The sequence below is a fragment of the Ranitomeya imitator genome, chromosome 5, assembly GCF_032444005.1.
Source record: "Ranitomeya imitator isolate aRanImi1 chromosome 5, aRanImi1.pri, whole genome shotgun sequence".
NCBI lineage: Eukaryota > Metazoa > Chordata > Amphibia > Anura > Dendrobatidae > Ranitomeya > Ranitomeya imitator.
The window spans coordinates 443,685,921-443,712,890 of record NC_091286.1 but is presented as its reverse complement, the minus strand read 5'-3'; the positions used below and the strand labels follow the sequence as shown (position 1 = coordinate 443,712,890).

At 43.2% G+C, this 26,970-nt stretch overlaps 1 protein-coding gene across 8 annotated transcripts in view; it reads right to left on the bottom strand.

Annotated features, from left to right (window-relative positions):
- Positions 1-3,895: 3,895 nt before the first annotated feature.
- Positions 3,896-26,970, bottom strand: part of OPA1 (OPA1 mitochondrial dynamin like GTPase) — a 165,737-nt gene continuing 142,662 nt past the window's right edge. For 7 of the 8 annotated variants that reach the window (XM_069727167.1, XM_069727163.1, XM_069727166.1 and 4 more), the window contains 2 exons: positions 6,975-7,048; positions 5,785-6,874 (listed from right to left, as the gene is read on the bottom strand). In XM_069727167.1, coding sequence (XP_069583268.1) covers positions 6,984-7,048 — 65 coding nt within the window. In that variant the 3' untranslated portion in view covers positions 5,785-6,874; positions 6,975-6,983. Of the gene's footprint in view, positions 6,875-6,974; positions 7,049-26,970 lie in introns of all 8 variants that reach the window. The other variant, XM_069727170.1, reaches the window with a different exon arrangement.

Below are 26,970 nucleotides of genomic sequence, written 5' to 3'. Positions count from 1 at the left end.
GCACTGTCGGTCGAAGAGAGGGGAGAGTGGGTGTGGATTACAGTGGCTGATGGGAGATTTGTATTCCTCTGCCTTTCAGTTGCCATCATGCAGTGGACACGTGAGGAGAGGTCATTTTGTGTTGAAGCGTATTTTTCAAATGCCCACTCGATCATTGCAGTGCAGCGTGCTTTTCGTTTACAATTCGCTGTTCCTCCACGCGGACGTGTTCCTGGACGGCAATCAATTGTAAATTGGGTGAATGCATTCAGAACAGCAGGGAATGTGTCATGTGTACGAAGGGGACCTGAGAGAAGGATTACAACACCACAAAACATCGAGAGAGTTAGAGCAGCAGTACTGCAATCTCCGAAATCTCTGTGTGGTGCGCCATATCACGAGTAGGCATCATTGGTCCTTACTTTTTTCAGGATAATGGTCGTGCCATAACTGTGAACTCCGAACGGTACTTGTCTATGATACAGGATTATTTTCAGCCGGCTCTTGAGGCAATGGAACTAGAGGATACATGGTTCCAACAGGATGGTGCCACTGCACACACAGCGAGGGTTACCATGAATTGTTTGAGGCAAATGTTTCCTGGACGGCTTATCTCTTTGAGGGGAGATGTGAACTGGCCAGCACGCTCACCAGATTTAGCCCCATGCGATTTTTTCCTTTGGGGTTACCTGAAGTCTAAGGTGTATATCAACCGTCCCAACACCTTGGAAGACCTAAGGAACAATATTGAAGCTGAAATTGGCAGAATACCAGTGGACATGCTTGTTAGAGTTCATGAAAACTTCAGAAAACGTATGCAGCAGTGTGTGGATAGCGAAGGTCGACATTTGCCAGATACACTATTTAAAACCATGTAATTTAAAAATTCCATTACTGTTCAGTATAATTAAAATATAAAATACATTTTTCTAATGATCATAATTTTTTTATTTCATTCCCAAATCAGCAAATTACCGCGCTCCACCCTGTATAAACTGTATCGTGTATGTTTCGGTAAACAGCTAAAATGCCAAAACTTGTGTCACTGTCCAAATATTTCTGGATCTGTGTTTCACACTGAGCAGAGCCTTCGGTCAGGTAGGATTATACTTACCATACATACTGGTATACATTCCAAAGTAGCATCAGGATTTCATTATGTGTGCAGTGCAATGAAGTGCAAGAAGAATATAGAAGGACAGAATCTGATAAGCATGACCTGATCAGGTCCTAGTTTATCTACAGTATCTGATTTAAGTCTTGTCAATTAGAAAAAGTATAGTCCTTTATTGCACATTTTCCACCCCCCAAAAAATGTAAACTATGCACATATAGGGAAACATAAGATAAGATACAACAAGGAAAGTAGCAATCAGAATATTCTATTGATATTAGGGCATAATCCCTTATTAAAAATAACTACACAAAGCAACAGCTATAGGAGAAAAAAAAAAACATTCTGCAAAACAAATGCAATTCCTAGACTTGGTAGTGAACAGGGGGAATGACCTGAACTACAGACTACGTAGAACTTGTGTTTGTTCGTCAGACTTGTTCTTGGCATTTACACAAGCATAAAGCTCTCATTCTCTGTGTGTAGACAAGACTGGTAACTACATGGAATTTGAAGTGTTCAAGAGGGTAAAAATACTTTTATGGTGTTTCTAGCAACACATTTTTTCATTGCTTCATAGTTGGGCTATTTTTTATGTAATTTAGGGGACAGAGAAGCAGACACCTTCGTCTGGATAATGGTAGCAAGGAAAAATAATATATATTTTTTATTTTTCGGTAAAATAAAGTAGAACGTTTTTATAATTTTTCTACTAATAATCTACTTTTGCAGGAAGGAACTCCGGTGAAAAGTATAAAGGAAGGTAATGAGATTTGGGTGCTCCTATCAAATAAGAGCAGTGCACCTTCAGTGTTTCCAAGTTGATCGTAGTGTAGGAGTTTGTATGTGCGTTGGAATGTCTATGGAAACATCATTTAGCCAAGCTGATATGTATGTTTAGTCTCATTTCATGTAGGTCTCAAGTAACTAATCTACAGACTGATTCCGACAAGCTCATTAGGGTCAGAAGGCCATAGGCTACTGAAAAATTAGATGTTGGTTATGGAGTGCAGACCTTTGTCCAGATACCATGCATTCTACAATTGGATTTTATGCTAGGTTTAGGAAGGCTATACAAAGAATTCACGATGCACCTGGGTACTAGCATATATATTTGTTTAGCTAGCATCTGCTATAGTCTCTATGCATTATCTGCACATTAATGTAGCCCTCAGGCTCGATTTACATTTGCTTGTTGCTTCCAGTTTTGATTAATGCATTGTGTAACGTAGTGCTTCACCGGTGAGGAACACAGGTGGGAGTTTTCATACCAGTGATCATATGTTGCACAATGCTTTTTATGGCTGAAACAATAGTTAGCTCAGCAACGTACTCAACTAGATCAATTGGATTTAGGAGACCAAAAAAAGGACCATTAAGAGGTACTTTTAATTTTAGCATCGACTTCCATTGCAAATTTAGAAGTCTTGGAACAATCTAGGTCTGTTTAGTAAGGCGTAGACATCATTTTGGTCTTTCATATGAGAATCCGGTAGAAAAAGTTTTGGAGGCGCCAAAGTATAATCAGTCTTCCTTCCAATAGAAGAGCTTCTTACACAGTCTACCTCGTCTCGTGCATCATTACACCAAGTTGTGCATCTGAAAGAGGACAAGCCCTTTGTTTCCTTTTGCAGTGATTTACAAAGATTGCCATCGCTTACATCATTTAGATTTACTATGCTTTTTGTATTTTTTTATAGAAACTAAAGAAACAGTGTAGTACCTGTTAATTTTTTTTAATTTTGCTTTTTACTTTGTAGCCTTTTATCTACAAAACTGAGAATATCAACACTATACAACTGAGTGAGCTGGAAGCATCGGATATACAGTTATTTGGATGTTCATATTGCTAAGCCACTCTATAGAAAAGAACATTTACACAATGTTAAAAATTAAGAAATAAACTATACTTCTAACTACAAATTCTCGCACAAACTTTTCACAAAAGATTTAAAAGACTGGATAAAGTTTTGCAGCACCTGCTCTCTAACAATAACACTCACCAATCTAGGATCAGAAATGATGAAATCGCTAAGATGATTAATCAACGTAGACTGTCCTGTGATCTTTTCAAACATGTAATGAAAAGTGGATTTTATTTTCCTATTACGTTCTCAAGCACCTGTTGTATTGTAAAATGCATATGCTTAATTGCCACCATGTCAATTGATTTTCTAGATATGTTCATTACCAATAATATTTTGCACATGTTAAATTCTTTCAACCATGCCAGGGACGCAAGATTTGAGGATTAAATGAATATTAACCTTTCAGAACGAACGAGAAATGTTGTTCACCATAGAAACAACAAGAATTTATATGGCCTTTGATGTACGATTAAGGGTTTTATATAGAAATTCCAGCAATGTTTTCTAAGAAAATAAATTAGTTGAGTACCCTGTAAAAACAGACTATTTGATACAAAGCAGGTCTATTACAAGCGCCATTCATAGGAGTTTACTAAAAATATGGTGCCCGATACATCAAGACCGCTGTTTTTCACGCCGGTCTTGAGTAGGAGATGGGCTGGAGTCAGATACTCCTGATTCATGAAGAGGCCTATGCCTTTCCATGAATCAGGAGCTCCGGACGAGTGGCGCACACCAGCGTAGCCCCTTGAATGGGAGCTGTTCTGCAGTACCTGCGAATGGCCACAGTGAGCAGCGCTGTGCAGGCTCTATAGACTGTGTCTACATCAAGTGATCGGTGGAGGTACAGGTTGTCGGAATCCACAGATTTCTTAGAGGAACAGTGAGTGTATAGCCAAAATAATGACACACACAAACAAAACAAAACATAACATGCAGTCAAAAAGTTTTTTCTTTTATTTAATTGCTTTGCTTTCCGACAATTTACAATAGCATTTAATAAATATCTCGGGTTTCTTCGAATACATCATGCTGTATACACCTGTCATATTTTTCTCAAAACAAATTCATTACAATATTTATTTCATCCAGGAAACAACTGTGAAACACAGGAAGGTTCTGCAATCTGAACAAACGGCATTTCATTTCGGGAGTTATGATATTAAGTGACTGTAAAAATGCTCAAAAAGCATCTTAAGAAGGATTTAATTGGCAAAGTATCAAACTATTTGAAATACGGAGCTCTCAAAATAAAATCGTTGAGGCACTGTTTGTTAACCTGAAACCAAATATATTTGCCATGTGAATTTGTGCTTAACTGACCATGGGTTTTTTATTTTCTAATTGTAATTTTTTATCAGATCAATAAAAAAAAACAGTAGGGTTTCATCCATTTGGCGAAGATGACTTTCTCCACATTGGAGAGAAAATCATGGATGTGATATCAAATACATGTTCGTTTCTGGCTCCACTGATGCTCCAACGCAAGGCCTACAATGAGATTGGCTAGGGAATTGGAAAGGTGTGTGTATCAGAACTTTTCTACCAGTCCAAAATGTTGTCCAAGCAAAATGTTATAAATTAAACACATAAAAAAAAAAAAACACCTGCTCCATATTGCAGACAGATATGGAGAAGACCGGCCAGACTGCAGCCGAGCTGCTTTTCCACTATGATGTGATGCTCCAGGGCAATGTCCGGTATGGCTGAGCTAGCAGGAGGCTCCAAACAACCTGTTTTCTCATCAAGATCTTACCCGATAACTAGTTTCAGAAAGGAGATCAATGTGTCACTAGAAACCTGGTTATCTGACAATATTTAGATCTGCAGATTAAGGCCAAATTTGTATTGTGGGGCTGTATTTATACTTGCCAATTGTGGCTATTAAACGCCCGTTAGTAGGCAATTGGCTAATATGTAGCCTGTTTAGACAGACTGACTGCACTTCTATATGCACAGAAAAATAGTTAATATGCTATGTGCTCTGTACATATAGCTTATCTTTGTTCTCGGCAGCACAGGTGCTGTTTACAAGGACAATGTGCTGCCAAAAACAAATTTTTTTTAGCACGCTTAAAAATCCTCTCACATGACGAATAAGCTAGTTCATCGAATGATTGGCGACCTGTTTAGACTGGTCAATAATTGGGAAACGAGTATTAAAAGGAATGATTATTAGCTAGTGTAAATGCGCCCTAATGTAGACAAGGAAAAATAGCATGTTGCAATCAAAATGCCTTACCAATAAGAATTTTGGAAAAAATCTAATTAGTAAACCACCGGGGACTGAGCCAAACTATAAACTAAACAGACAGGCAGATACCCAGTGGCTTCTCCACGTCCACTGCCCTGGATTGACAGGTACCGGCCTACTAGTTTACAACGTGGCTTGGCTCCCGGTGGCTATTGAAGTATGTTTTTTTTTCTGAAACACAGCAGCGTTTCATAATCAAACATACAGCCAGTGCCTCATACATGCTGGGATTGGGCAGCAGGCATCAGCTGTCAGGTTCCCTTTAAAGAATATTTCAGCTTCGATCATTTCTGCCTGCGGAGGAATCAGGTGACATCAAGTTTACTGACAGAGGAAATGTGCCCGATATCGGATCTTACTCATGTGACCCGGCGGGTATTTGCAGTTGTGACATCACCAGCCCTGCTCCCTTCCTGATTTTGAAGTGAGTAGAAATGAAATGCCCCATTAAAGTTAGTAAGCCAGCATTAAAGAACACTATGAACTCCATCTCTCCGGACCCATAAAAAAAAAGCAGCAGGAGATTTTAAAGACATATTAAAATTGTCAATTTTTTTTTTTTTTTTTTTAAGTGTTGTGATTTAAATGACTGTAAAAACGTTATCCAAGCCGTGTCAAATGAAGCTGTGAAAAATTAAGAAAATCTAAAGGTGCAAGAGCATAAAAAAAAGTGCTTAATGACAAAGCAATCGTTAGAATAGTCCTGGTTTAAGAGAGCCGCCACTACTACCGCAGACACCACAAGTCTTTCCCAAGTATCTTAGGACACAAAATATATCAACAATGGGAAAGGAAGATAGGGGTTAATTTAAGCTTTATTGTAATGGCATGTGCAATGCATCTAATAATGCAATAGTGATAGAAGGACTGATGCCGTCAGCAATAAATGGCTGATAACGGTCCGATGGGTTACAGGAGGGAACATTTCTGCACATTTTACCTTTGACAACCTTTTCAACCATTTAAAAAGTTATGTGACATGATTGAATCATAAATTCCATAGATGCTCTTTTACCCAACGTGGCTAAACCAAACAATTGATTTGCTGCTTTTTGATCAGTTTTTAAACTTATTGTTGTTATCTGAGATGACATAAGTGCCCTATAGAAGAAAAAGAGGACAAACCCCCACTTTCTGCAAATTCTCCCCTAAACACATGTAATTTGCTCGGGCTATACATAAGGGCTGAGAGTACAACTCCGTATTCCATTTAAATTGCACATTCAATCCTTAAGCATTGCTTAACTTTTCAATTCATTCTGGGTATAGCATTATGTTTGCTGCTGAGTATTTCATAAAAAAGCAGAGTGACCATTAAACATGCAGCCTGCATCACGGAAAGGAAAGAATGGACAATAGTGCTAACGGTGTATGTACAAATGGTGAGTTATGACCCAGATTTCTTTCTAGAGTAAAAATGCAATCGATGTACAACACAAACACAGAACAAGCAGCAACAAGTAGACAGATCTCACTGGAATCTTCTAGAAACATGTGACATGTCTTCAAGTAGCCAGTCATCAACATAAACCTAACACATGGACGTCCATCCTCCTCCTACAGCCTTGAGTAGTACAGAAGGCATTACTTCAGACGGTTTCTTTACGCCGGCAATCCATGAATACCAACATCTATGTTTCTCTTCTGTAAATGTATTATCTAAAGGAGGAAATAAATAATAAACAAAATGTAGTAAAACACATATACGACATAATACAGAATATCTATAAAACAAATAGCAACAGTGAGGAACCGTTACCTATTTAAACTATTTTTCTTGATGAAGGGCTTCAATAAAGGCTTCAAGTTTTTCCTGGATTTCTCGTACTTTTTCTAAAGGGAGATAAAAGAAAACATTAAAAGGAATTCCCCTAAATATCCTAATATATGGTATCCAGTATGGAAAAGCTATCTCCCTCTGAATTATAACGGAGGATTGAGAGTACAGAGACTATTAGAACGGTTGGTTATCAAAAACATGTCATCACACTTAATGCAACATATTCGATAGTTCAGTAAAGGAAAAAGAATCTTTTTGAAGTGGATTTTTCAATGCATTTAAGGTCCTTGGGGCTTAAACAAGCGCAATGGACAAGGGTCACGTTACCCTAAAATTATGTATCCAAACAGCACCTGTTCCTCTACAGTACCGAAGGGATGACGATGAACAATCACTAATCCTTGACTTCTCTTTTAACATAATATCTTTATTCTCCACAGCAGAAACTCATACCAGTCAACCTGAACATAGCGAACTTAAAAGATATTATTAACCCAATATCAGACCTTTTCCATTCAAAGACTAAAAAACCCCAAGCACTAATAGAAATCTAAAGCTATGACCAAGCTTGTCTTATTAAATAAATACGTTAATTTCAGCAAAATAGGACAATGGACATAAACATTATAGTTACCGTAATAACCGATTTATTTAAAAAACAAACTTTTTAATCACACTTGTCTTCTAGAATTTGCAGATTCTCGCTGGGAAAATGTACATTGAGGCTTTGATTCCCTCTTACAAGTAAAAAAATGGTGTTTCACAGTTAAAATATCCATGAACAGAATTAAAGGATTTGTACACTAATGGACAACCATTTCTTACAGACTCCAATCTACTGCAGGAAAAAAAAAGCATACTGCCATCTCTCCACCGGATCTCCTGGCGGTCACGGAATACAGAAGGCTGGAGTGGATGAGCGCTTACTGACTGTAGTGGGCATGAGGACACTGGGAGACACAGTGGTGACATCAGATGAATGCAGCTGGTTCAGGAGGGGAGTATGATTTTTTTTGCTGTAGATTGGACAAATTACGCTAAGGTTGTACATTATTGCACAATCACTTTAAATGGGTTCTCCAGGATAACAATATTGAAGAATTATGTGATCAAATGGTTAAACTACCGTATATGTATTTCCAAATATTCCTTTTATATCCAAGTTGCTTCCTCTAAAAGTGAGGCTAGTGACCAAGATCTCTTCCCACCTAATTGTGAGTCTATTGGGTGAAGTGAAGGCACCATTACCAGAGTCGTTACCTTCATACAAGGACTATGTAATAGAGAAAAGCAGTTTTGGGAGCGTCAATTTCCTGCTGGCTGTCAGCAGAATATTAATGTAATATAACATAAGAAAAACTACATGAAGTGATGGCTGGATGTTCGAGCTCGTTGCACACATGCATTGGATGGACATTCGTTTGAAGGTATGAAGTGTTTTGTAATCAAACAAGACAATACTATCCTCCTTCCTATGTGGATAGCAACAAAGAACGCTGCTTACATATTGCCTAACAGGCCTGCAACTGAACACAAGAGCGGAAAACAGCAGCCAAGGTCCTTACAAAACTATTTATTACTACTGCTATTTAGACAGACCAAACAGAACAGATAAAAGTATAAAATAGGGGATGTAAATGAAAGAACAATGGCAATTCAGAGAGTGAGCAAACGTCCTACATGGAAAGAAACTTCTGATCTTATTGCTAAAAAGGGAAGATGGCTACCACCCCCATAACAGCAAACAGCAGCTGGCTGGTACAGGCCTCATCCTGCGCTTATCTTCTACTGTCGGCATGATGAACAGGAAGAGTTCGGAAACCCACGCATGATGCACGAGCTGGAAGGGTGTGTACCGACCACTTTAGTCATCCCTTAGAGAAGCTCCACAAGGCAATACTGTAAATACTTGGATATACACGGTGTGCAGAATTATTGGGCAAGTTGTATTTTGATCACATGATACTTTTTATACATGTTGTCCTACTCCAAGCTGTTCAGGCTTGAGAGCCAACTACCAATTAAGTAAATCAGGTGATCTGCATCTCTGTAATGAGGAGGAGTGTTGTCAAATGACATCAAAACCCTATATATGGTGTGCTTAATTATTAGGCAACTTCCTTTCCTTTGGCAAAATGGGTCAGAAGAGAGATTTGACAGGCTCTGAAAAGTCCAAAATTGTGAGATGTCTTGCAGAGGGATGCAGCAGTCTTGAAATTGCCAAACTTTTGAACCGTGATCACCGAACAATCAAGCGTTTCATGGCAAATAGCCAACAGGGTCGCAAGAAGCATGTTGGGCAAAAAAGGCGCAAAATAACTGCCCATGAATTGAGAAAAATCAAGGGTGATTTGCCAAGATGCCATTTGCCACCAGTTTGGCCAATTTCAGAGCTGCAACGTTACTGGAGTAACAAAAAGCATAAGGTGTGCGATACTCCGTGACATGGCCAAGGTAAGGAAGGCTGAAAAACGACCACCTTTGAACAAGAAACATAAGATAAAATGTCAAGACTGGGCCAAGAAATATCTTAAGACTGACTTTTCAAAGGTTTTATGGACTGATGAAATGAGAGTGACTCTTGATTGGCCAGAGGCTGGATCAGTAAAGGGCAGAGAGCTCCACTCCGACGCCAGCAAGGTGGAGGTGGGGTACTGGTATGGGCTGGTATCATCAAAGATTAACTTGTGGGACCTTTTCGGGTTGAGGATGGAGTGAAGCTCAACTCCCAGACCTACTGCCAGTTTCTGGAAGACAACTTCTTCAAAAAAGTGGTACAGGAAGAAGTCGGTATCGTTCCAGAAAAACATGATTTTCATGCAGGACAATGCTCCATCACATGCCTCCAACTACTCCACAGCGTGGCTGGCCAGTAAAGGTCTCAAAAAAGAAAAAATAATGACATGGCCCCCTTGTTTACCTGATCTGAACCCCATAGAGAACCTGTGGTCCCTCATAAAATGTGAGATCTAGAGGGAGGGAAAACAGTACACCTCTCGGAACAGTGTCTGGGAGGCTGTGGTGGCTGCTGCACGCAATGTTGATCGTAAACAGATCAAGCAACTGACAATCTATGGATGGAAGGCTGTTGAGTGTCATATGAAAAGTGGCTATATCGGGCACTCATTTTTGGGGGTTTTGTTTTTGCATGTCAGAAATGTTTATTTCTAAATTTTTTGCAGTTATAATGGTTTACCTGGTGACAATAAACAAGTGAGATTGGAATATATCTGGTTTTTATTACGTTGCCTAATAATTCTGCACAGTAATATTTACCTGCACAAACAGATATCCTCCTAAGATAGCCAAATCTAAAAAAAAAAACCACGCCAACTTCCAAAAATATTAAGCTTTGATATTTATGAGTCTTTTGGGTTGATTGAGAACATTAGTTGTTGATCAATAATAAAAATAATCCTCTAAAATACAACTTGCCTAATCTGCACACAGTGTAGTCAATGGTAATGAATAGTGATGAGCGAACATGATTAGATAAGGTGCTATCAGAGCATGCTTGGGTGCTAATCGAGTGCGTTCGGAAAATATGTTTGTCAGGCAATCCCAGCATGTGATGGTATTGTCTTACAGCAGTGTTCCCCAACTCCGGTCCTCAAGAGCCACCAACAGGTCATGTTTTCAGGATTTCCTTAGTATTGCCCAGGTGATAATTGCATTACCTGGAAAGGCAAGAATTACATCACCTGTGCAATACTAAGGATTTTCCAGAACCATGACAGCACCATATGTGAGAGATGGCATCCGCCCCCAGGAACAGGAAACCTGCAGCAGAGATAAAAGAAGGGGGCGACACCTCTCTCCTCAGTTTGTTTCAGAGTATGGAAGATAACTGCCTTGTTAGTATGCACACGTCTGTTACACTCATTTTGTATAGTCACTTATTTGTTTCTATATATGCATATTCCCCCCCTTTTTTTTGTGCATCACACAACCATCACCAAGATAGGGTGGGAATTAATGCAGTGCTGTCATGGTTCTGGAAAATGAAATTACCAGTAATTATAATTTTTTCCCTTAACCATGACAGCACCGTACATGAGAGGAAGAACTAGAAAGACTCCTAGGGTGGGACAACAGCAGATAGCACTTTCCTCCCAAAAGAAAGGTTTGACAGACCTAAGTCTAGCCTATAATGTCGAAAGAAGGTGGAGGGTGAAGACCATACCGCCGCTCTACAAATCTGTTCCTCTGAAGCATTTGCCCTTTCTGCCCAGGATGTGGCGATAGCACACGTGGAGTGAGCCGTAACATCCAGTGGCGGAACTTGACCAGAGGAAGAATATGAAAGTGAAATAGCCGCACGCAACCACCATGCAATAGTTGACCTTGAGGCCCTTTTTCCCCTGTTTGTCCCCTGGAAGGAGACTAAAAGGGCTGATGACTGACGCCAAGTTTTTGTGGCTTCTATGTATTGAAGCAGGCAGCGTCTGACATCAAGACCATGGAAGGTTTGTTCTCCCTGGGATTCTGGTTGAGGACAAAATGAGGGCAAAATTATTTCCTAGTCTCTATAGAATTTTGAGTTGACCATTGGAAGGAAGGCCGGGTCAGTTTTAATAATCACTTTGTCATTCTGAAAGGTAGTGTAAGGGGGATTTATCAAAATAGCTTGCAGCTCGCAGGTACGTCAAGCTGAACTTAGGGCAACCAGGAGGACCGTTTTTAGAGTTATTGAAATAGAAGAGAGAGGCACAAAGGTGGGGGGGGGAAGGGGGGGGGGGAGTTGGGGCATTTAAAACTAAATTTAGATCCCAGGGAGCCACCTTAGGTAGTAATTTTGAGGGTCTGGCTGCAAAAGGAGGCCCAGATGAACCTATAGACCCAAGGGTGGTCAGCAAGTTTTTGATCAAACAACGCATCCAGGGCGGAGACTTGCACTTTTAAGGTTCTAGTAGATAGCCCCCTTTCTAACCATTTTTGAAGAAATTCTAGAATTTCTTTTACTGGAATTTCTTGGCTTGTTTCGGACAATTGTCGCCCTGAGAATTCCAGGAATTTCTGCCAAATGTTTTGGTATTTGTCTGTAGTGACCTTTTTCCTGCTGGTGAGCAACGTGGTCACCAAAGGGTTCGAGAATCCCTTTGCTAGTAGGAGCCCCCTCAAGTTCCAGGCGATGAGATGGAGCCTGTGTACTTGAGGGTGTTGTACTGGTCCCTGGTGTAGGAGTTTCGGAGGATCTGGAAGGATCCATGGCTCAGAGATAGACATGCGTCTGAGCAACGTGAACCATGCCCTTTTTGGCCAAAAGAGCGACAAGGATTACTCGTGCCATGACTTCCCGAATTTTCTGGTGGACTGTCGGGATTAAAGGTATCGGGGGAAACGCATATGCTAGACAAAAGTTCCATCGTTACAGAAGCGCACCCACTCCGTCCGGGTGTTCTCTTGGGTTCACAGAGTAGAACTTCCTCACCTTCCGATTTTCTTTTTTGGCAAACAAGTCTATTTCTGGAGTGCCCCAGCTGGCACAGATTTTCCCAAATATTTCCTGGTTCAGGGACCACTCTCCTTGATGTAATATGTGACGGCTTAAGAAATGAGCTACCAGATTCTCTGACCCTTATAAGTATGTTCCCACTAAGGAAAGAAGGTTGTTTTCTGCCCATATGAACAGTTCTTCGGCTTCTGCCATAAGGGATGCTGATCTTGCTCCCCATTACCGATTTATTTAGGCTATAGTTGTGTTGTTGTCTGACAACACCACCACATGTTTTCCCTGTATTTTTTCCCCTATATGAAGAAGTGCTTGCCTCACCACTGACAGTTCTTTTAGACTGGAAGATGCTGCTCTCATTGAGGCCCCCCATTGACCCCGTAGGACTTGACGCTCTAGGTGTGCTCCCCACCCCCCATGGACTTGCATCGGTCGTTAGCGCCACTGGATTCTGCACTGACCAAGGCACCGCGTTGTATAAATTTTCTGTTCTCAGCCACCATCTTAATGAGTCTTGAACTCTTGGTGATAGAATTTTCCGATTCAAGTTGTATGGATTTTTCGTTTGCTCGGATAGTATCTGCCATTGCAATTCTCTCGTGTGGGCTTGCACCCACCGAGTCGCTGGGATTGTTGCTGTTAGAACACCCAAGAGTGACATTGCCTTCCGTAGCGAAATGGGATGTCCCAGTTGGAACAGTTGTATTTTTTGTTGAATGGCTTGAATTTTCCTTTGCGGGAGGACACACTCCTGTTTGAAACTAATTGGATCCCGACGAATTCTTGAGTCTGAGCTGGGACTAATTAAGGTTTTTTTAGGTTTACTATCCAGCCTAGCTTGGTCAGTACCGCCAGTACTCTCGTGACTGTTTTTACGCAATTTTCTTTGTTGTCTGCTATTACAAGAAAATCGTCCAAATAGGGTACCAGTATTATATCTTCCTTTCTGATAAAATACGCTACTTAGAAAATAATTTTTGTAAATATACGCAGAGCTATAGCCACCCCGAACGGAAGGCATTGGTATTGCAGATGGGTGGTAATTTTTGCAATGTTTACCACTAATCTTAGGTACTGTTGATGTTGGCCAGCAATTGGCAGATGGTAGTAAGCATCTGTAAGATCTATTACTGCCATGTAACAGTCTGGGTCAAGTACTTTTATTGCTGTTCTTAGAGTTTCCATTTTGAAGCTCTCCGCTTGAATATAGAGGTTTAGTGCCTTTAACCCATTATCTACCAATGTCCTTTTATTGGGACGCCTAATCTTTAGCTTCTAGCAACTAAGATTTTATAATTTTTATAATTAGGTCCAATTTTTTGTGTTGTGTTTGTAAAATGAATGTTTTCAAAATACCTGGTGAGGTACTCTTATTAGGACCCCTTTTGTATGAGGAGATGGACCTCTCTCTCTAGTGTGGCCTGATTTTTTTTCGGCCACCTGAGTCATTATCATGCGACTTGGCGGGGGGCTGGAGAATTTGAACCGTAGACCTTCCGACAATAAGCTTGTTACCAATTGAGAATCTGGTAATGCTGCCCAGTGGTGGACGACCAATCGGAGTCTTCCCCCCACTGGGATTTTGGCGTCATTGGTGTTTGGGGTCAGGTTTGGGGGGAGGCTTACTGAAGAGGAATTCGCTCTCTATCCAGGGTCTGCCCCGTATGGACCTATCCTCCGATCGGCCTCCTCTATATCCGGACCCACAAAAGGACGAGCGAGACGTATCCCACCGGCATTTAGGAAAGGGAGGAGGCGGAAAACATTTTTTCTTGTCCGATGCCTTCTCTAGGATTTCATCTAAAGGTACCTTCACACTCAGCGACGCTGCAGCGATACCGACAACGATGTCGATCGCTGCAGCGTCACTGTTTGGTCGCTGGAGAGCCGTCACACAGACAGCTCTCCAGCGACCAACGATCCCGAGGTCCCCGGGTAACCAGGGTAAACATCGGGTTACTAAGCGCAGGGCCGCGCTTAGTAACCCGATGTTTACCCTGGTTACCTGCGTAAAAGTAAAAAAAAACAAACAGTACATACTTACCTACCGCTGTCTGTCCCCGGCGCTCAGCTTCTCTACACTCCTCCTGCACTGTCTGTGAGCACAGCGGCCGGAAAGCAGAGCGGTGACGTCACCGCTCTGCTTTCCGGCTGACCGACGCTCACAGCCAGTGCAGGAGGAGTGCAGAGCACAGCGCTGGAGGACAGACGGCTGTAGGTAAGTATGTACTGTTTGTTTTTTTTTACTTTTAGGATGGTAACCAAGGTAAACATCGGGTTACTAAGCGCGGCCCTGCGCTTAGTTACCCGATGTTTACCCTGGTTACCAGTGAAGACATCGCTGGATCGGTGTCACACACGCCGATTCAGCGATGTCAGCAGGAGTCCAGCGACGAAATAAAGTTCTGGACTTTATTCAGCGACCAACGATCTCCCAGCAGGGGCCTGATCGTTGGTCGCTGTCACACATAACGATTTCATTAACGATATCGTTGCTACGTCACAAAAAGCAACAATATCGTTATGTGTGAAGGTACCTTTAATCATAGCACGTGCTGTGCAAGTGGCGGCCACCCCGAGTTTAAACGACCATGTCGCTGCCTCCCAGGCTGATTTCAGAAAATCTGCTTTCTTGTCAAGGGGATCTCTTAGGGCTCCCATGTCCTCAAATGGTAGCGCTACTCCTTTAGAGGTACTAGCAATGGCTGCATCTAAGTTAGGAGCCTTTTCCCACTTTTCACAGACCTCTTCGTCAAAAGGGTATTTGTGTTTTACTGCCTGAGGGATAGATATCTTTTTATTTGTTTTTTTCCACTCTCTTTTGATCATATTTAAGATAATATCATGATGAAAGGGGAAAAAAATTGCGCTTTTTCCCCTCCAGATTGCTGAACATAGTGTCCTGAATTGATCGTGGCTTTCTAGGGGTTTCCACCCCCATAGTCACCCTAACAAGTTTGAGCAATTTTCCAATATCTTCGGATTGAAAATAAGGGCGGCCATACTCCTCATCTGAGGAGTCCAGGTCTGAGGCATCAGAGGGGGTTAATTCTCCCGGCTCTTCTCCTGAATCTACATCAGACCTCTGGACACTTGTTGGGGGAGGGGGAGGAGTTTCCTTTGTTGCATGGTGTTTTAATTGTTCTTTAACAGTTGATTTAACTTCCTCCCGGATGATGGCTATAATATTCTGCAATAGGGAAGAAAACTCTTCTGCTACATGGAGTACTGTGTCCAGTTTTGGGCACCGGTGCTCAGGAAGGATATAATGGAACTAGAGAGAGTACAAAGGAGGGCAACAAAATTAATAAAGGGGATGGGAGAACTACAATACCCAGATAGATTAGCGAAATTAGGATTATTTAGTCTAGAAAAAAGACGAATGAGGGGCGATCTAATAACCATGTATAAGTATATAAGGGGACAATACAAATATCTCGCTGAGGATCTGTTTATACCAAGGAAGGTGACGGGCACAAGGGGGCATTCTTTGCGTTTGGAGGAGAGAAGGTTTTTCCACCAACATAGAAGAGGATTCTTTACTGTTAGGGCAGTGAGAATCTGGAATTGCTTGCCTGAGGAGGTGGTGATGGCGAACTCAGTCGAGGGGTTCAAGAGAGGCCTGGATGTCTTCCTGGAGCAGAACAATATTGTATCATACAATTATTAGGTTCTGTAGAAGGACGTAGATCTGGGTATTTATTATGATGGAATATAGGCTGAACTGGATGGACAAATGTCTTTTTTCGGCCTTACTAACTATGTTACTATGTTACTGTTTTATCAATGCATGACTGGCAGATTTGTTTGCTGTACAGTCTAGGGAGGGTTTCTTTGTATAGTGCACAAGCCCTATTCTTCTGTTTTGAGGTAGCTTTCCTTCCCTAAAAAACACATGCTGTAAAGGACATCAGTATGTGTGTCTTGCCTTACAAAGGCACTCACCCCTCCAGGACCCTGGGTACCCCAGTAGCTTGTGCCTCTTCATTCATCTTGGGTACAGGTACCGCCGGTATGTCAGGATCTGCTGCGGGCTCTGCCATTTTTGGGAGGCAGTTGCCGCATTCACTTTTCCCTTTATTAGGCAGGAGCGGTGTGCGCGCCTCTGGAGCAACTTCCGCCCAGAAGTGTCCAGCACACCGGTTCCTCCGGCGTGTGATGTCACTTCCTGTGCGACCGGCGTCAGTGAAAGACACGCCCCTCTCCCGGACCAGCCTCCTGAACAGAGCGGACGCCGGGGAGTCTAGCGGGGGGATGAGGCGCGGCATGCAGCAGCTCCCTCAGGCTCAGGATTCCCTGACAGCACCGTACGTGATACCGCCGAGTACGGCTGCCCCCCACCGTGAACCTCAGCCTCCAGACTGGAGATCATCAGAGGGAGATCCCTCTGGAGGTAAGCGCTCTGCCACAGGCATCCACCTGCAGGAACAGGAAACCAAAACTGAGGAGAAAGGTGCCACCCCCTTCTTTTATCTCTGCTGCAGGTGGATGCCATCTCTCACGTACGGTGCTGTCATGGTGAAGGGAAAATCTTGAATACGTGACCTGTTGGTGGCTCTTGAGGACCGGAGTTGGGGAGCACTGTCTTACATCCATGAGATGTGCAGCTGCTGAGACTCGGATATATTTTTCGAGCAACCCAAAGACACTGTGTTAGCACCTGAGCATGCTCAGATAAGACCTTATCCGAGCATATATGCTCATCACTAGTAATGAACTGTGCCACTGAGCTCATCTCAGAGCCTTGGGGTACAGCCCTCTGCCCTCAAAACACTAAAAATATAGATGGAAACAGGAAGGATAAAACTGACAGAATCAAAGTGGAGAAATGGTTAGTAGAAAAAAAAAAACCCCAAAGATTGATGTTACAAAGGAGACAGCGCTCCTGTAGAGAGGAAGCTTTTCCAGAATGGAATAATTTAGTAGTTTTTATTTTTACCGGTTTAGTACCAGCACCACATTTTCAAAAACAAAATAAAAAAAAAGTGCGAAACGCAAACAAAAATAAAAAAAGGACTAGGAAATTACTATTCCATACTGGAACTGCTACTTCTCTACAGCAGAGCGGGCTACTTTGAAAGGCAATCTTTTTTTTCTAAGAATTGATATGCAAAAGGGGGTTTACTTTCATTTGCCGACTGACCTGCAGCAGCTGTAATATTCCTGGGCAATTATCGGCGTTGGGACAATCACAGCTTTTTCAGGTGAGCAATATCTCCCTTCTCATCTGCACCTTTCATTATCATCTTATGTGTGCTTGTCTCCCCCTGCACCAAGTTCATAAGATAAGCGTTAAAAGTTTAGGAAGCAGAAAAAAATAAGAGAAAAAGAAACCACCCAGGCTGCCGTCAATGAGACAGAGCGTCAATTATCACCTGGAAGGAAAGATTTATAAAAGGGAGGGCATCTACTGTTCTACAAGGAAAGTTTAACAGATGGGGAGTGAAAGGATTGTCAGCAGGTCAAGAAAACACAGTGGAGCAGAGCCTTGTCTGAAGCATGCATGCTCAAACCAAGAGAAAAGGGGTCAAGATTGTAACCGCATGGCTAGGTGCTGGAGAGAAGCTTTCTTCCACAGCTCCATCATTACAGCAGACAATTACCACTTCTCATGCTGCTGTTAAACGGCTATAAATATTTGTGTCCTCTGTGCCTTTAGTGTCTACTCCAGGGAAACGCCAACCATGCTCATTAGGGTCATTTAGAATGTCTGCCCACAGAAACAGCAGTGGAGACAATCGTTCAGATTTGTCACTTTTCAATTCACAAATCAAAAGGAGCAGTTCAGTGTTAAATAAAAGATTGGGCAAAAAGGGGAAAATTGCAATAAGGCTTCCACCACTCCTTAGTGTCATGTGCGGTCTTTTTGAGTTTGGGCTTTGCTGTCAAACCGCAAACAGGCATCTTTAAAGTAACTAAATTTTTCACTAAATCTTGAAATGCTGAACTTGATTGATGGGGCTCAAGTCCTTAGACCCCTACCAATAACTCAAATGACTGGGCAGAAACGCTTCGTTTATACACTGGCAAGCATGCCACACGAGGGCTCAATGGGATTGTACACCACTTTGTGAGCACTTAAGTTGAGCACTCTGTTCTGGTAATTGGATCCCCACCGATCCACAATACTTTACAAATGCTGCAAGATATTAAAAAACTGTAAAAAAAAAAAGCTACAAATTTAGTTACATAGGTCGTCTGACTATACAAGAGTCATTTTCAAATATTCCATGTGGAAAGAATAGCAGGATACGTCCTTTCAAGCATCAAATCTTAGGACCCCTGATAAACATCAGTTAAAACTTGTTCGCACCCACCGAGCATCGGATGAATATGGGGCATCTAAGCTCTCCCAGAAGTACATACATGTTGCTCCCCCTCCCTCATATAGTAATGTCCACCATCCTGGGCCCCTTCCTGGTATATATGTCTCCCATCCCGGGCCCATACTGATATATCTGTCCCTTATCCTGGGCCCCTTCCTGGTGTATACTGTATGTTCCTCATCTGGGCCCATCCTGGTATAAATGTCCCCCTATCTGGGCAAATCCTGGTAGATGCAGCACGTGCAAAAGTATTAAATTAAGGTCTGTGCTTTGACTAGACCACTCCAAAACATTTACATTTCCCCTTAACAGCCAATACGCCTTTTAACGGCAGTCATTAAATAGCTTTACTCCTCAGCGCTGCTTTTTAACAGAGCTGAGAAGTAAGAGTATAGCGCTGGTACGAGGCTGAAATTCTAGCAGCAGGCACCCTGCAGGAACAGCCACGGCCGGTTTTGATGCCGATCAGGGTCAGTTAACCCCTTAAATACACACAAGACCCCTTATGTAACCATCAGACCCCCCGAGATGAGAATCGTGGGTCCCAATGGTTACCATGGTACCCTGAGGTTATGTGATTTCCCACATGTGAGTCCCACAGTTAGACTAAGTGAAAAAGTTACACAAAATATGTAAAAAAGTAATTAAAAAAAAAACCACACCAGAAAAGGAGCCCACAAATCACGAAGAGCTGGTTCACCACTCAAAATGCAGCGTTTGTGATAAAACAAAAATAAACACAGACGTACACAATTGGTATCGCCGCACCCGGAAGACCGCTCTATAAAACTGGCATGTTATAGATTTCATATGGTGAATGCCGCAAAAATAAAACAAATATGACAAAAATGTAACTTTTTCTTCATACTTACGAATTTTTATCGCTTTTTATTCACTTTTTTGTATGTAAAACAAAAACATTGTATAAATGAAAACGCCAAACTGTGCTGCAAAAAACAAGCCCTGCAAAAATAGCAAATCTTAAGAAAATAATATAAATCTGGTATCACTGTAATTGCACCGACCCGACGAACAAATCGACCTCATCACTTTTACGGCATGGTGAATGGCGCAAACAATAAAAACAATAACTGAATAGCTGGGTTTTGTTAACTCTGTTTGAAAAATCTGAATAAAAAGAAATAAAAAAATATTATGTAACCCAAAATAGTAAAAAAAAAACCCAAACAAAACTACCTTGTCCAGCAAAAAAATCAACCCTCAGAGCTCTGCTCGCCAAAAAATAAAAAAGATACAGCTCTCAGAATATGGAGATGAAAACCCATCACTTTTTACAAAAAGAAAAAAAAAAAGACATTTTTTAATGTGCTACCAAGCAGCAAAACCTAGGACACCCCCAAAACAATATAAATCTGGTATCGCTGTAATCGCACCAACCCAAATAAGGTCGTCTAATCACTTATACCGCACCAGGAATGGCGTAAAAAATATAAGAACTATTCTTGTACTGCTGTCTATTGGTTCATTCTAACTCCCAAGAACCGGAATAAGGTTCGGCTCACATTTATCCTCGCGCTCTGTGTAAATTCCCCAAAACCGCAATTCAGACAAATCCCCCATGGAACCACTCACTTATGAGGCAGATGGAGACACTTTGGACTGGCAGAAACACAAGCTAGTCACAATATATAGGGGTGCTACAATATATGGGGGGGTCTACACTTTATGGGGGCACAATGTATGGGCACTAAACTGTAATATTTGCAATTCTCCAGAAAAAAGCCTGGAGATAGATGAATTCAGTGAGAGGTGCAATACCTACAATGGGGTCACTTATGGGGTTTTTCTGCTGTTCTGGCACCTCCTAGGCTCCAAAATGTCGCCTGTAAACTATTCTACCAAAATCTTTGCTCCAAATTCCAAATAGCGCTCCTTGCTTCTCAGCCCTGACGTGTGGCCTAACAGTCATTTCTGGTGACATGTGGGGCATCACCACGCTCGGGAGAATTTGCGCAATAAATTCTGGCTTTCTTTTCTAGAGGCTACTACTCTAATTCTTTGTTGAATCCAAGCTCGCGAGTGGATGCTAGTGTGGCACCCCTAGGGGTATTCGCCACAAAAACAGTTACTGACACTAAATACAAATACTAAAATAGCAAGACTGCACTACCACCTCCGGCCAGAAGGGGGAGCTCCAGAGACTCCCCTTGATCCATTCTGGTCTGAGAGAAGAACTGGCAGTTGGGCTAAGGAGCTGAAAGTGAGAGGTCATACAACTGAATTTCTAACAGTCCTATGACGGTTTCCAGGCCCAAATCACCGGCCTGAGGAGAAAAGGGACGGAGAAAAAGGACATTGTGAGAACCGGGTAGCATTAATCACTACCCAGAACAGGCGCAAAGACGGATACCGGATCCGTGGCTGTATTCATTATATATAATACAGCAACCGGAAAAACGTGAGGTGATATCAGCTTCACTAGGGCCGGACGCAGCAACAGACACAGAGTTCAGCGGTACTCCTGGAGGGGGTAAGCTGATAAAAGGACTCGGGTTGCCCGTCGAACCAGGACCCGGAGGGGACAGATTGAGCCGGCAGCCAGTTCACATACAGCAGCAGGGCCACACAGAAACTGCGTACAATAAGAGGCGAAGACCCCGGCAGGGTCAAAGTAACTCAGAGTTCCCATACAGACTCCGGTGACAGGACTGGTTGTAAATCCCTTTATGTTGAAGTAAACTGGTTAAACGTTTCAGTGCCTCAGACTTTCATTTGGACAATAGCTATCTATCCAGGATCAGGATCACCACCGCTGAGAGAACCTGCTGCTGATCAAGTAAGTGCCTGTTCCCTCATGATACCCCTTACACTGTGCATTGCCTGAGGCCACAGCACCGGGTCAAGCCACCCGTGACATCTCCCTCAAGAGACAGACCCCATTGGTCCGGTGCTGGGTACCCCGGTCTCCTGGGCGTCACAATTGGCGTCACGAACAGGATTCAGCCAGCCCGTATACCGGGTATTGTGTGCCGTGATTGGAGCCCAAAACTGTGAAAACTAGGATGAAAAATCTTGAAAATTGACTTTATTAAAGAAAATTCCATTTCCCATAAAAAACTATTGAAAGTGACTTTTCCCCATTGGTTATAATGGAGTAAAGATGGCCGCCATCACCTCATAACCGTTAGGCACGAGACTGTTAATTGAGCTACGCCATTACCTGAGCCCCAGTCTGACTGAAAAACTTCAGAATCCGCCATTACAGAGCGCGTGGCGGGCGGGAGCAGCAGGGGGCGTGTCATTGTGGGCGGCACCAAGCTGAGCGCTCTGACGTCAGAGCAAGGGGAAAACCAATCCTGCTGTGCAGCGGAACAAATCTACACTATCCCGACGGAAGCGGAGGACCGGAAGGGTCCGGATTAAATAAGGGGGCACAGTATGTCGCAGCACGGAGACGCCGCAGCACCCGGCGACGCTAATGCAGCTGAAAGACAGAGTGTCGATAGAGAGTCTGGTAGCGCAGCGGTGCAAGGAGCGGCGCCCATCATGCCGGTGCTGATGCCATATACCCCGGGTGGCCCGTGGCTTCCAATGTATGAAGGTGAGCCTAATACCCTTGACGATTTCAGAGAAAAGATGCTGGCCCATTTTGACATGTTCCCCGTGGGTGAAGTTCAGCGTGTTAGTCTCCTGATGATGCAGTTAAGTGGCCATGCTAAGCGAGAAGTCACAGCATGGGCAGCTGATCTAAAAGGCACTGTTGAACGCATATTTGCTGGATTAAAAGCTACATTTGAAACCACTGCCGGCAGCAAAGCTAAAGTATGATTCTTTAATTGCAAACAAAAAGCTAATGAGGGCGTGAGAGACTTTGCCTTAAACCTGCAGGAAGCCCTTAAATCACTTACACTGGCTGAACCCATTTTTAACACCGGAGCGGATAAACTGCTAAGAGATCAATTTATTGAGGGACTCTACACCCCTTCTCACCGGGGGCATGTGAGTATGCTTGTTTTTAAGAACCCTGAATTGACATTTGCCCAATTAAAGGAGAGCGCTATACGTCTCCAGCTGGCAGAGGCACCTCGGGATCAGGATCTTGCGCAACCCATGGCAGAGGCACCTCAACAACAGGGAGTGCAAGTGACATCTGCTATGTCCGGGGCCATTGCTAAGCCCCTGGGGCCCAGTACTAATGAGGCTCTTCAACAAAAGCTTGACTCTTTAACTGATGTTGTTGCTTCAATGGCTAAAACCATGCAGGAGATGAGAGGACCCAAGATGGAGTTGGCAAACCGTAGAGAGGATGTTCCATGGATGAGACCCCGGAAATACCCGACATGGAGAGGACGACCCCGCGACCGCTACCAACCGGATGGACAGCCCATTTGCCGCCGTTGCCAGCAGCCAGGCCACTTTGCACAAGATTGTGATTTAAGCGGGAATCCCCTGGGAATGCGGGCCGCTTCACAGGAATGAACTTTCAAGGCCCAACACCCTGGCACGACAGGTACATCGGAGGACGACCCATTATCCCTATCGTGCTGGACGGAACTCCCCTCAACGCTTTGCTGGACACAGGTTCCCAGATTTCATCTATACCGTATATCCTTTATAAGAGGTACTGGGCTGATGCAGATATTGATAAAGGGCCCTCTGATGTTGAACTAGATATATGGGCCAGTAATGGTAAGTTGGTACCGAAACTAGGATTCAGGGAGATGACCATAAAGATTGGTAAAGTAGAATTGAAGAAACAGGGTATAATTGTTGTTGATGTTGACCGGCGGAACTGTGAACCAACTGTATTGATAGGAATGAATGTGTTAGAGAACTGCTTTGCCGAAGTTATTTCTGTCTTACAGCAAATTGCTGAAACTGCCCAATCCTACCAGCAGAGAGTTCTCCGGAGGGAAATAAAAGTATTGATGTTAAGGCAACAGGTAGAAGTTGCAGGTGGAGAAATCGGCAGTGTGAGGGTAAGTGATCCAACGTCTATTGTAATCCCACCAAAAACAGAAATGCTGGTATGGTGTAGAGCAGCCATTGGTACTAAGGGACGAGATTATCAAGCCTTAATAGAACCAGTGTACACCAACAGCAGGCCCACTATACTCACAGCACGAGGGGTAGTCGAGGTACACCGGGGACGAGTGCCGGTACGACTTTTGAACTGTGGAGAGGAAGAGGTGACTTTGCCAAGGTATGCTACAGTGGCAAAGCTATATACTGTTGACAACAATGCCATCACAACCATTGAGCCCTTAGAACCAACCTGTCAGGTGGAAGGCAACGGCTCAGATGGAGAATTGGAGGATTGGTGCCAACAGCTACACGTGGGCATAAATTCAACACCTACCCATCAAAAACAAGGGGTGTATAGGCTAGTGACGGAATATGAACAAGTCTTCAGTAAACACCCATTGGACTTCGGACGGATAGAAGGGGTAGAACACACAATCCCCACCGGTGACCATCCCCCAATAAAAGAAAGATATAGACCCATACCGCCCGCTCACTATCAATGTGCAAAAGATATGCTGAGGGAGATTAAACAGGCCGGGGTAATAAGAGACAGCTGTAGCCCCTGGGCGGCCCCTCTAGTGATTGTCAAAAAAAAAGACGGAACCATGAGAATGTGCGTAGACTACCGGCTGATTAATAACATCACCCATAAAGACGCCTACCCCTTGCCTAGGATAGAAGAGTCCTTGACTGCTTTGAAATCTGCTAATTATTTTTCCACCTTAGACTTAACAAGCGGGTGTTGGCAAGTCCCTGTGGCTGAGAGAGATAAGGAAAAGACGGCATTCACCACACCAATGGGTCTATGTGAATTTAATCGCATGCCATTCGGACTCTGCAACGCATCCGGTACCTTCCAGCGGTTGATGGAATGCTGCCTCGGACATAAGAACTTCGAGACCGTCCTCCTGTACCTAGATGATGTGATCGTCTACTCAAAGACTTACGAACAACACTTAATAGACCTGGCAGAAGTGTTCGAAGCCTTATCCAGGTATGGCATGAAAATCAAGCCATCCAAATGTCACCTTCTCAAGCCAAAGGTACAGTACCTGGGACACATCTTGAGTTCGGAGGGAGTAGCACCGGATCCCGAGAAAATAAGCGCCATAAGGGATTGGCCAAGACCTACCAACGCAAAAGAAGTGAGGCAATTCCTGGGATTGGTGGGTTACTATCGCAGGTTTATAAAAGGATTTATCAAGTTGGCAGCACCCTTGCAAGACGCCTTGGTAGGGCAGACGAAGAAACCTTCAAACTGAAACCCTCCTTTTCAGTGGAACGACGAAAGGGAAGACTCCTTTGAACAACTAAAGAAGGCACTAACCGGAGAAAAGGTTCTGGCATACCCAGATTACCATCAACCTTTCATCCTCTACACCGATGCCAGTAATGTGGGACTAGGAGCGGTGTTGTCACAAAAGCAAGAAGGTAGGGAGAAAGTCATCGCCTTTGCAAGTAGAAAGCTCCGGCCAACTGAAAGAAATTCAGAAAATTACAGCTCCTTCAAATTGGAACTACTGGCAGTAGTTTGGGCTGTGACTGAACGTTTCAAACACTATCTGGCCGCTGCAGAATTTATTGTCTATACTGACAACAATCCGTTGACCCATCTGGACACAGCCAAATTAGGTGCGTTAGAACAGCGATGGATAGCCCGGTTATCTAATTACAACTTCATAATCAAGTATCGAGCAGGTCGCAAGAATGGAAATGCCAATGCCCTATCCCGGATGCCACACTTGAGAGATGTAGAAGAAGAAACGGGAGAGCTTGAAGAAATTGAACTACCAGCCTTCCATCATCCCAAGGCAAAACATCATCAGTCAAGTACCTATCAGAAACAACAAGAGGTGAATTTTAATCCGTTAGCACACCATAGATGGGCTGACACCCAAGACAGCAATCCGGCTGTGAAGTTGGTGAAGGAACTGCTGACTGAGCAAAGTGCATATCCCGATGAGGATGCCCCAGAAGAGACGCATCAACTCTGGAAAGAGAGAGGCAAAATGTTCCTGTATCAAGGGAAGCTCTGTAGAAGGTACACCAATCCGAAAACACATGAATTGGTTTGGCAGATTATTGTGCCTAAACAAGATGTGAAGATGGTCCTCGAAGCTTACCATAATGGTGCTGGTCACTTCGGTTGGAAAAAGTTAGAAGTACTTCTAAGAGAAAGATTTTATTGGGTCGGGATGAGAAAATCAATCGAACAGTGGTGCAGAAATTGTGGCCCGTGCAACCTCAGAAGAAACGATCAAAAGAACCAAAGAGCACCACTGCAGCCCATAATCACCAAACAACCACTTGAACTTGTAGCCATGGACCACGTGAAGTTGACACCAAGCCAGTCCGGCTATGTCTATGCCTTGACCATCGTGGACCATTATTCACGCTTCTTGGTAGTAGTACCTGTAAAAGATCTGACAGCAAAAACAGCAGCCAAAGCGTTCCAAACGTACTTTTGTAGACCCCATGGATATCCGGAACAGGTTCTCACCGACCAAGGTACAGCCTTTGAATCAGAGATCTTCAGAGAATTCTGTAATATGTATGGTTGCAAAAAGATCCGGACGACGGCCTATCATCCACAAACAAACGGCTTATGCGAGAAGATGAACCATATTGTAATAGACCTACTAAAGAATGGCCAGAGAAATTGCCTGACTTGGTGGATCTGTATAATCATGTCCCGGTGAGCTCCACCAACTGCACCCCAGCTTACCTTATGCGTGCAAGACCCGGCCAATTACCAATCGATCTAGAAATGGGAATTCTGAAACCAGACGCAGAAGTTTAAGACTCCAATTGGGATATCATACGGCAAAAGCAGTATCGCCAAGTGCAAGAGAGTGTGGAAAGAAGCCTTCAGCAAACTAGAGAAAGACAAGAGCGAACTTTCAACCAGAATGCTCTAGCGACCCCATTAAGACCGGGTGACCAAGTGCTCAAGAGAAACCGTCGAACCAATAAACTAGACAATCAGTGGGAAGCCGTACCCTACACAATTTTACCAACAAGAAGGGATAATCCTAAAATGTGTCTCATTAGCAAAAACGGAGGCTTAACATCTGTATTAGTGTCAAGAGACAATCTTAAATTGTGTCCGGAAGCATTGAAAGAGCCAGAAGTTGTCCAGCTAGAACCAGAAGTTATTCAACCCATGCAGGTCCAACCAGTAAAGGAAAAAGAAGAGGAAATGTATCACACC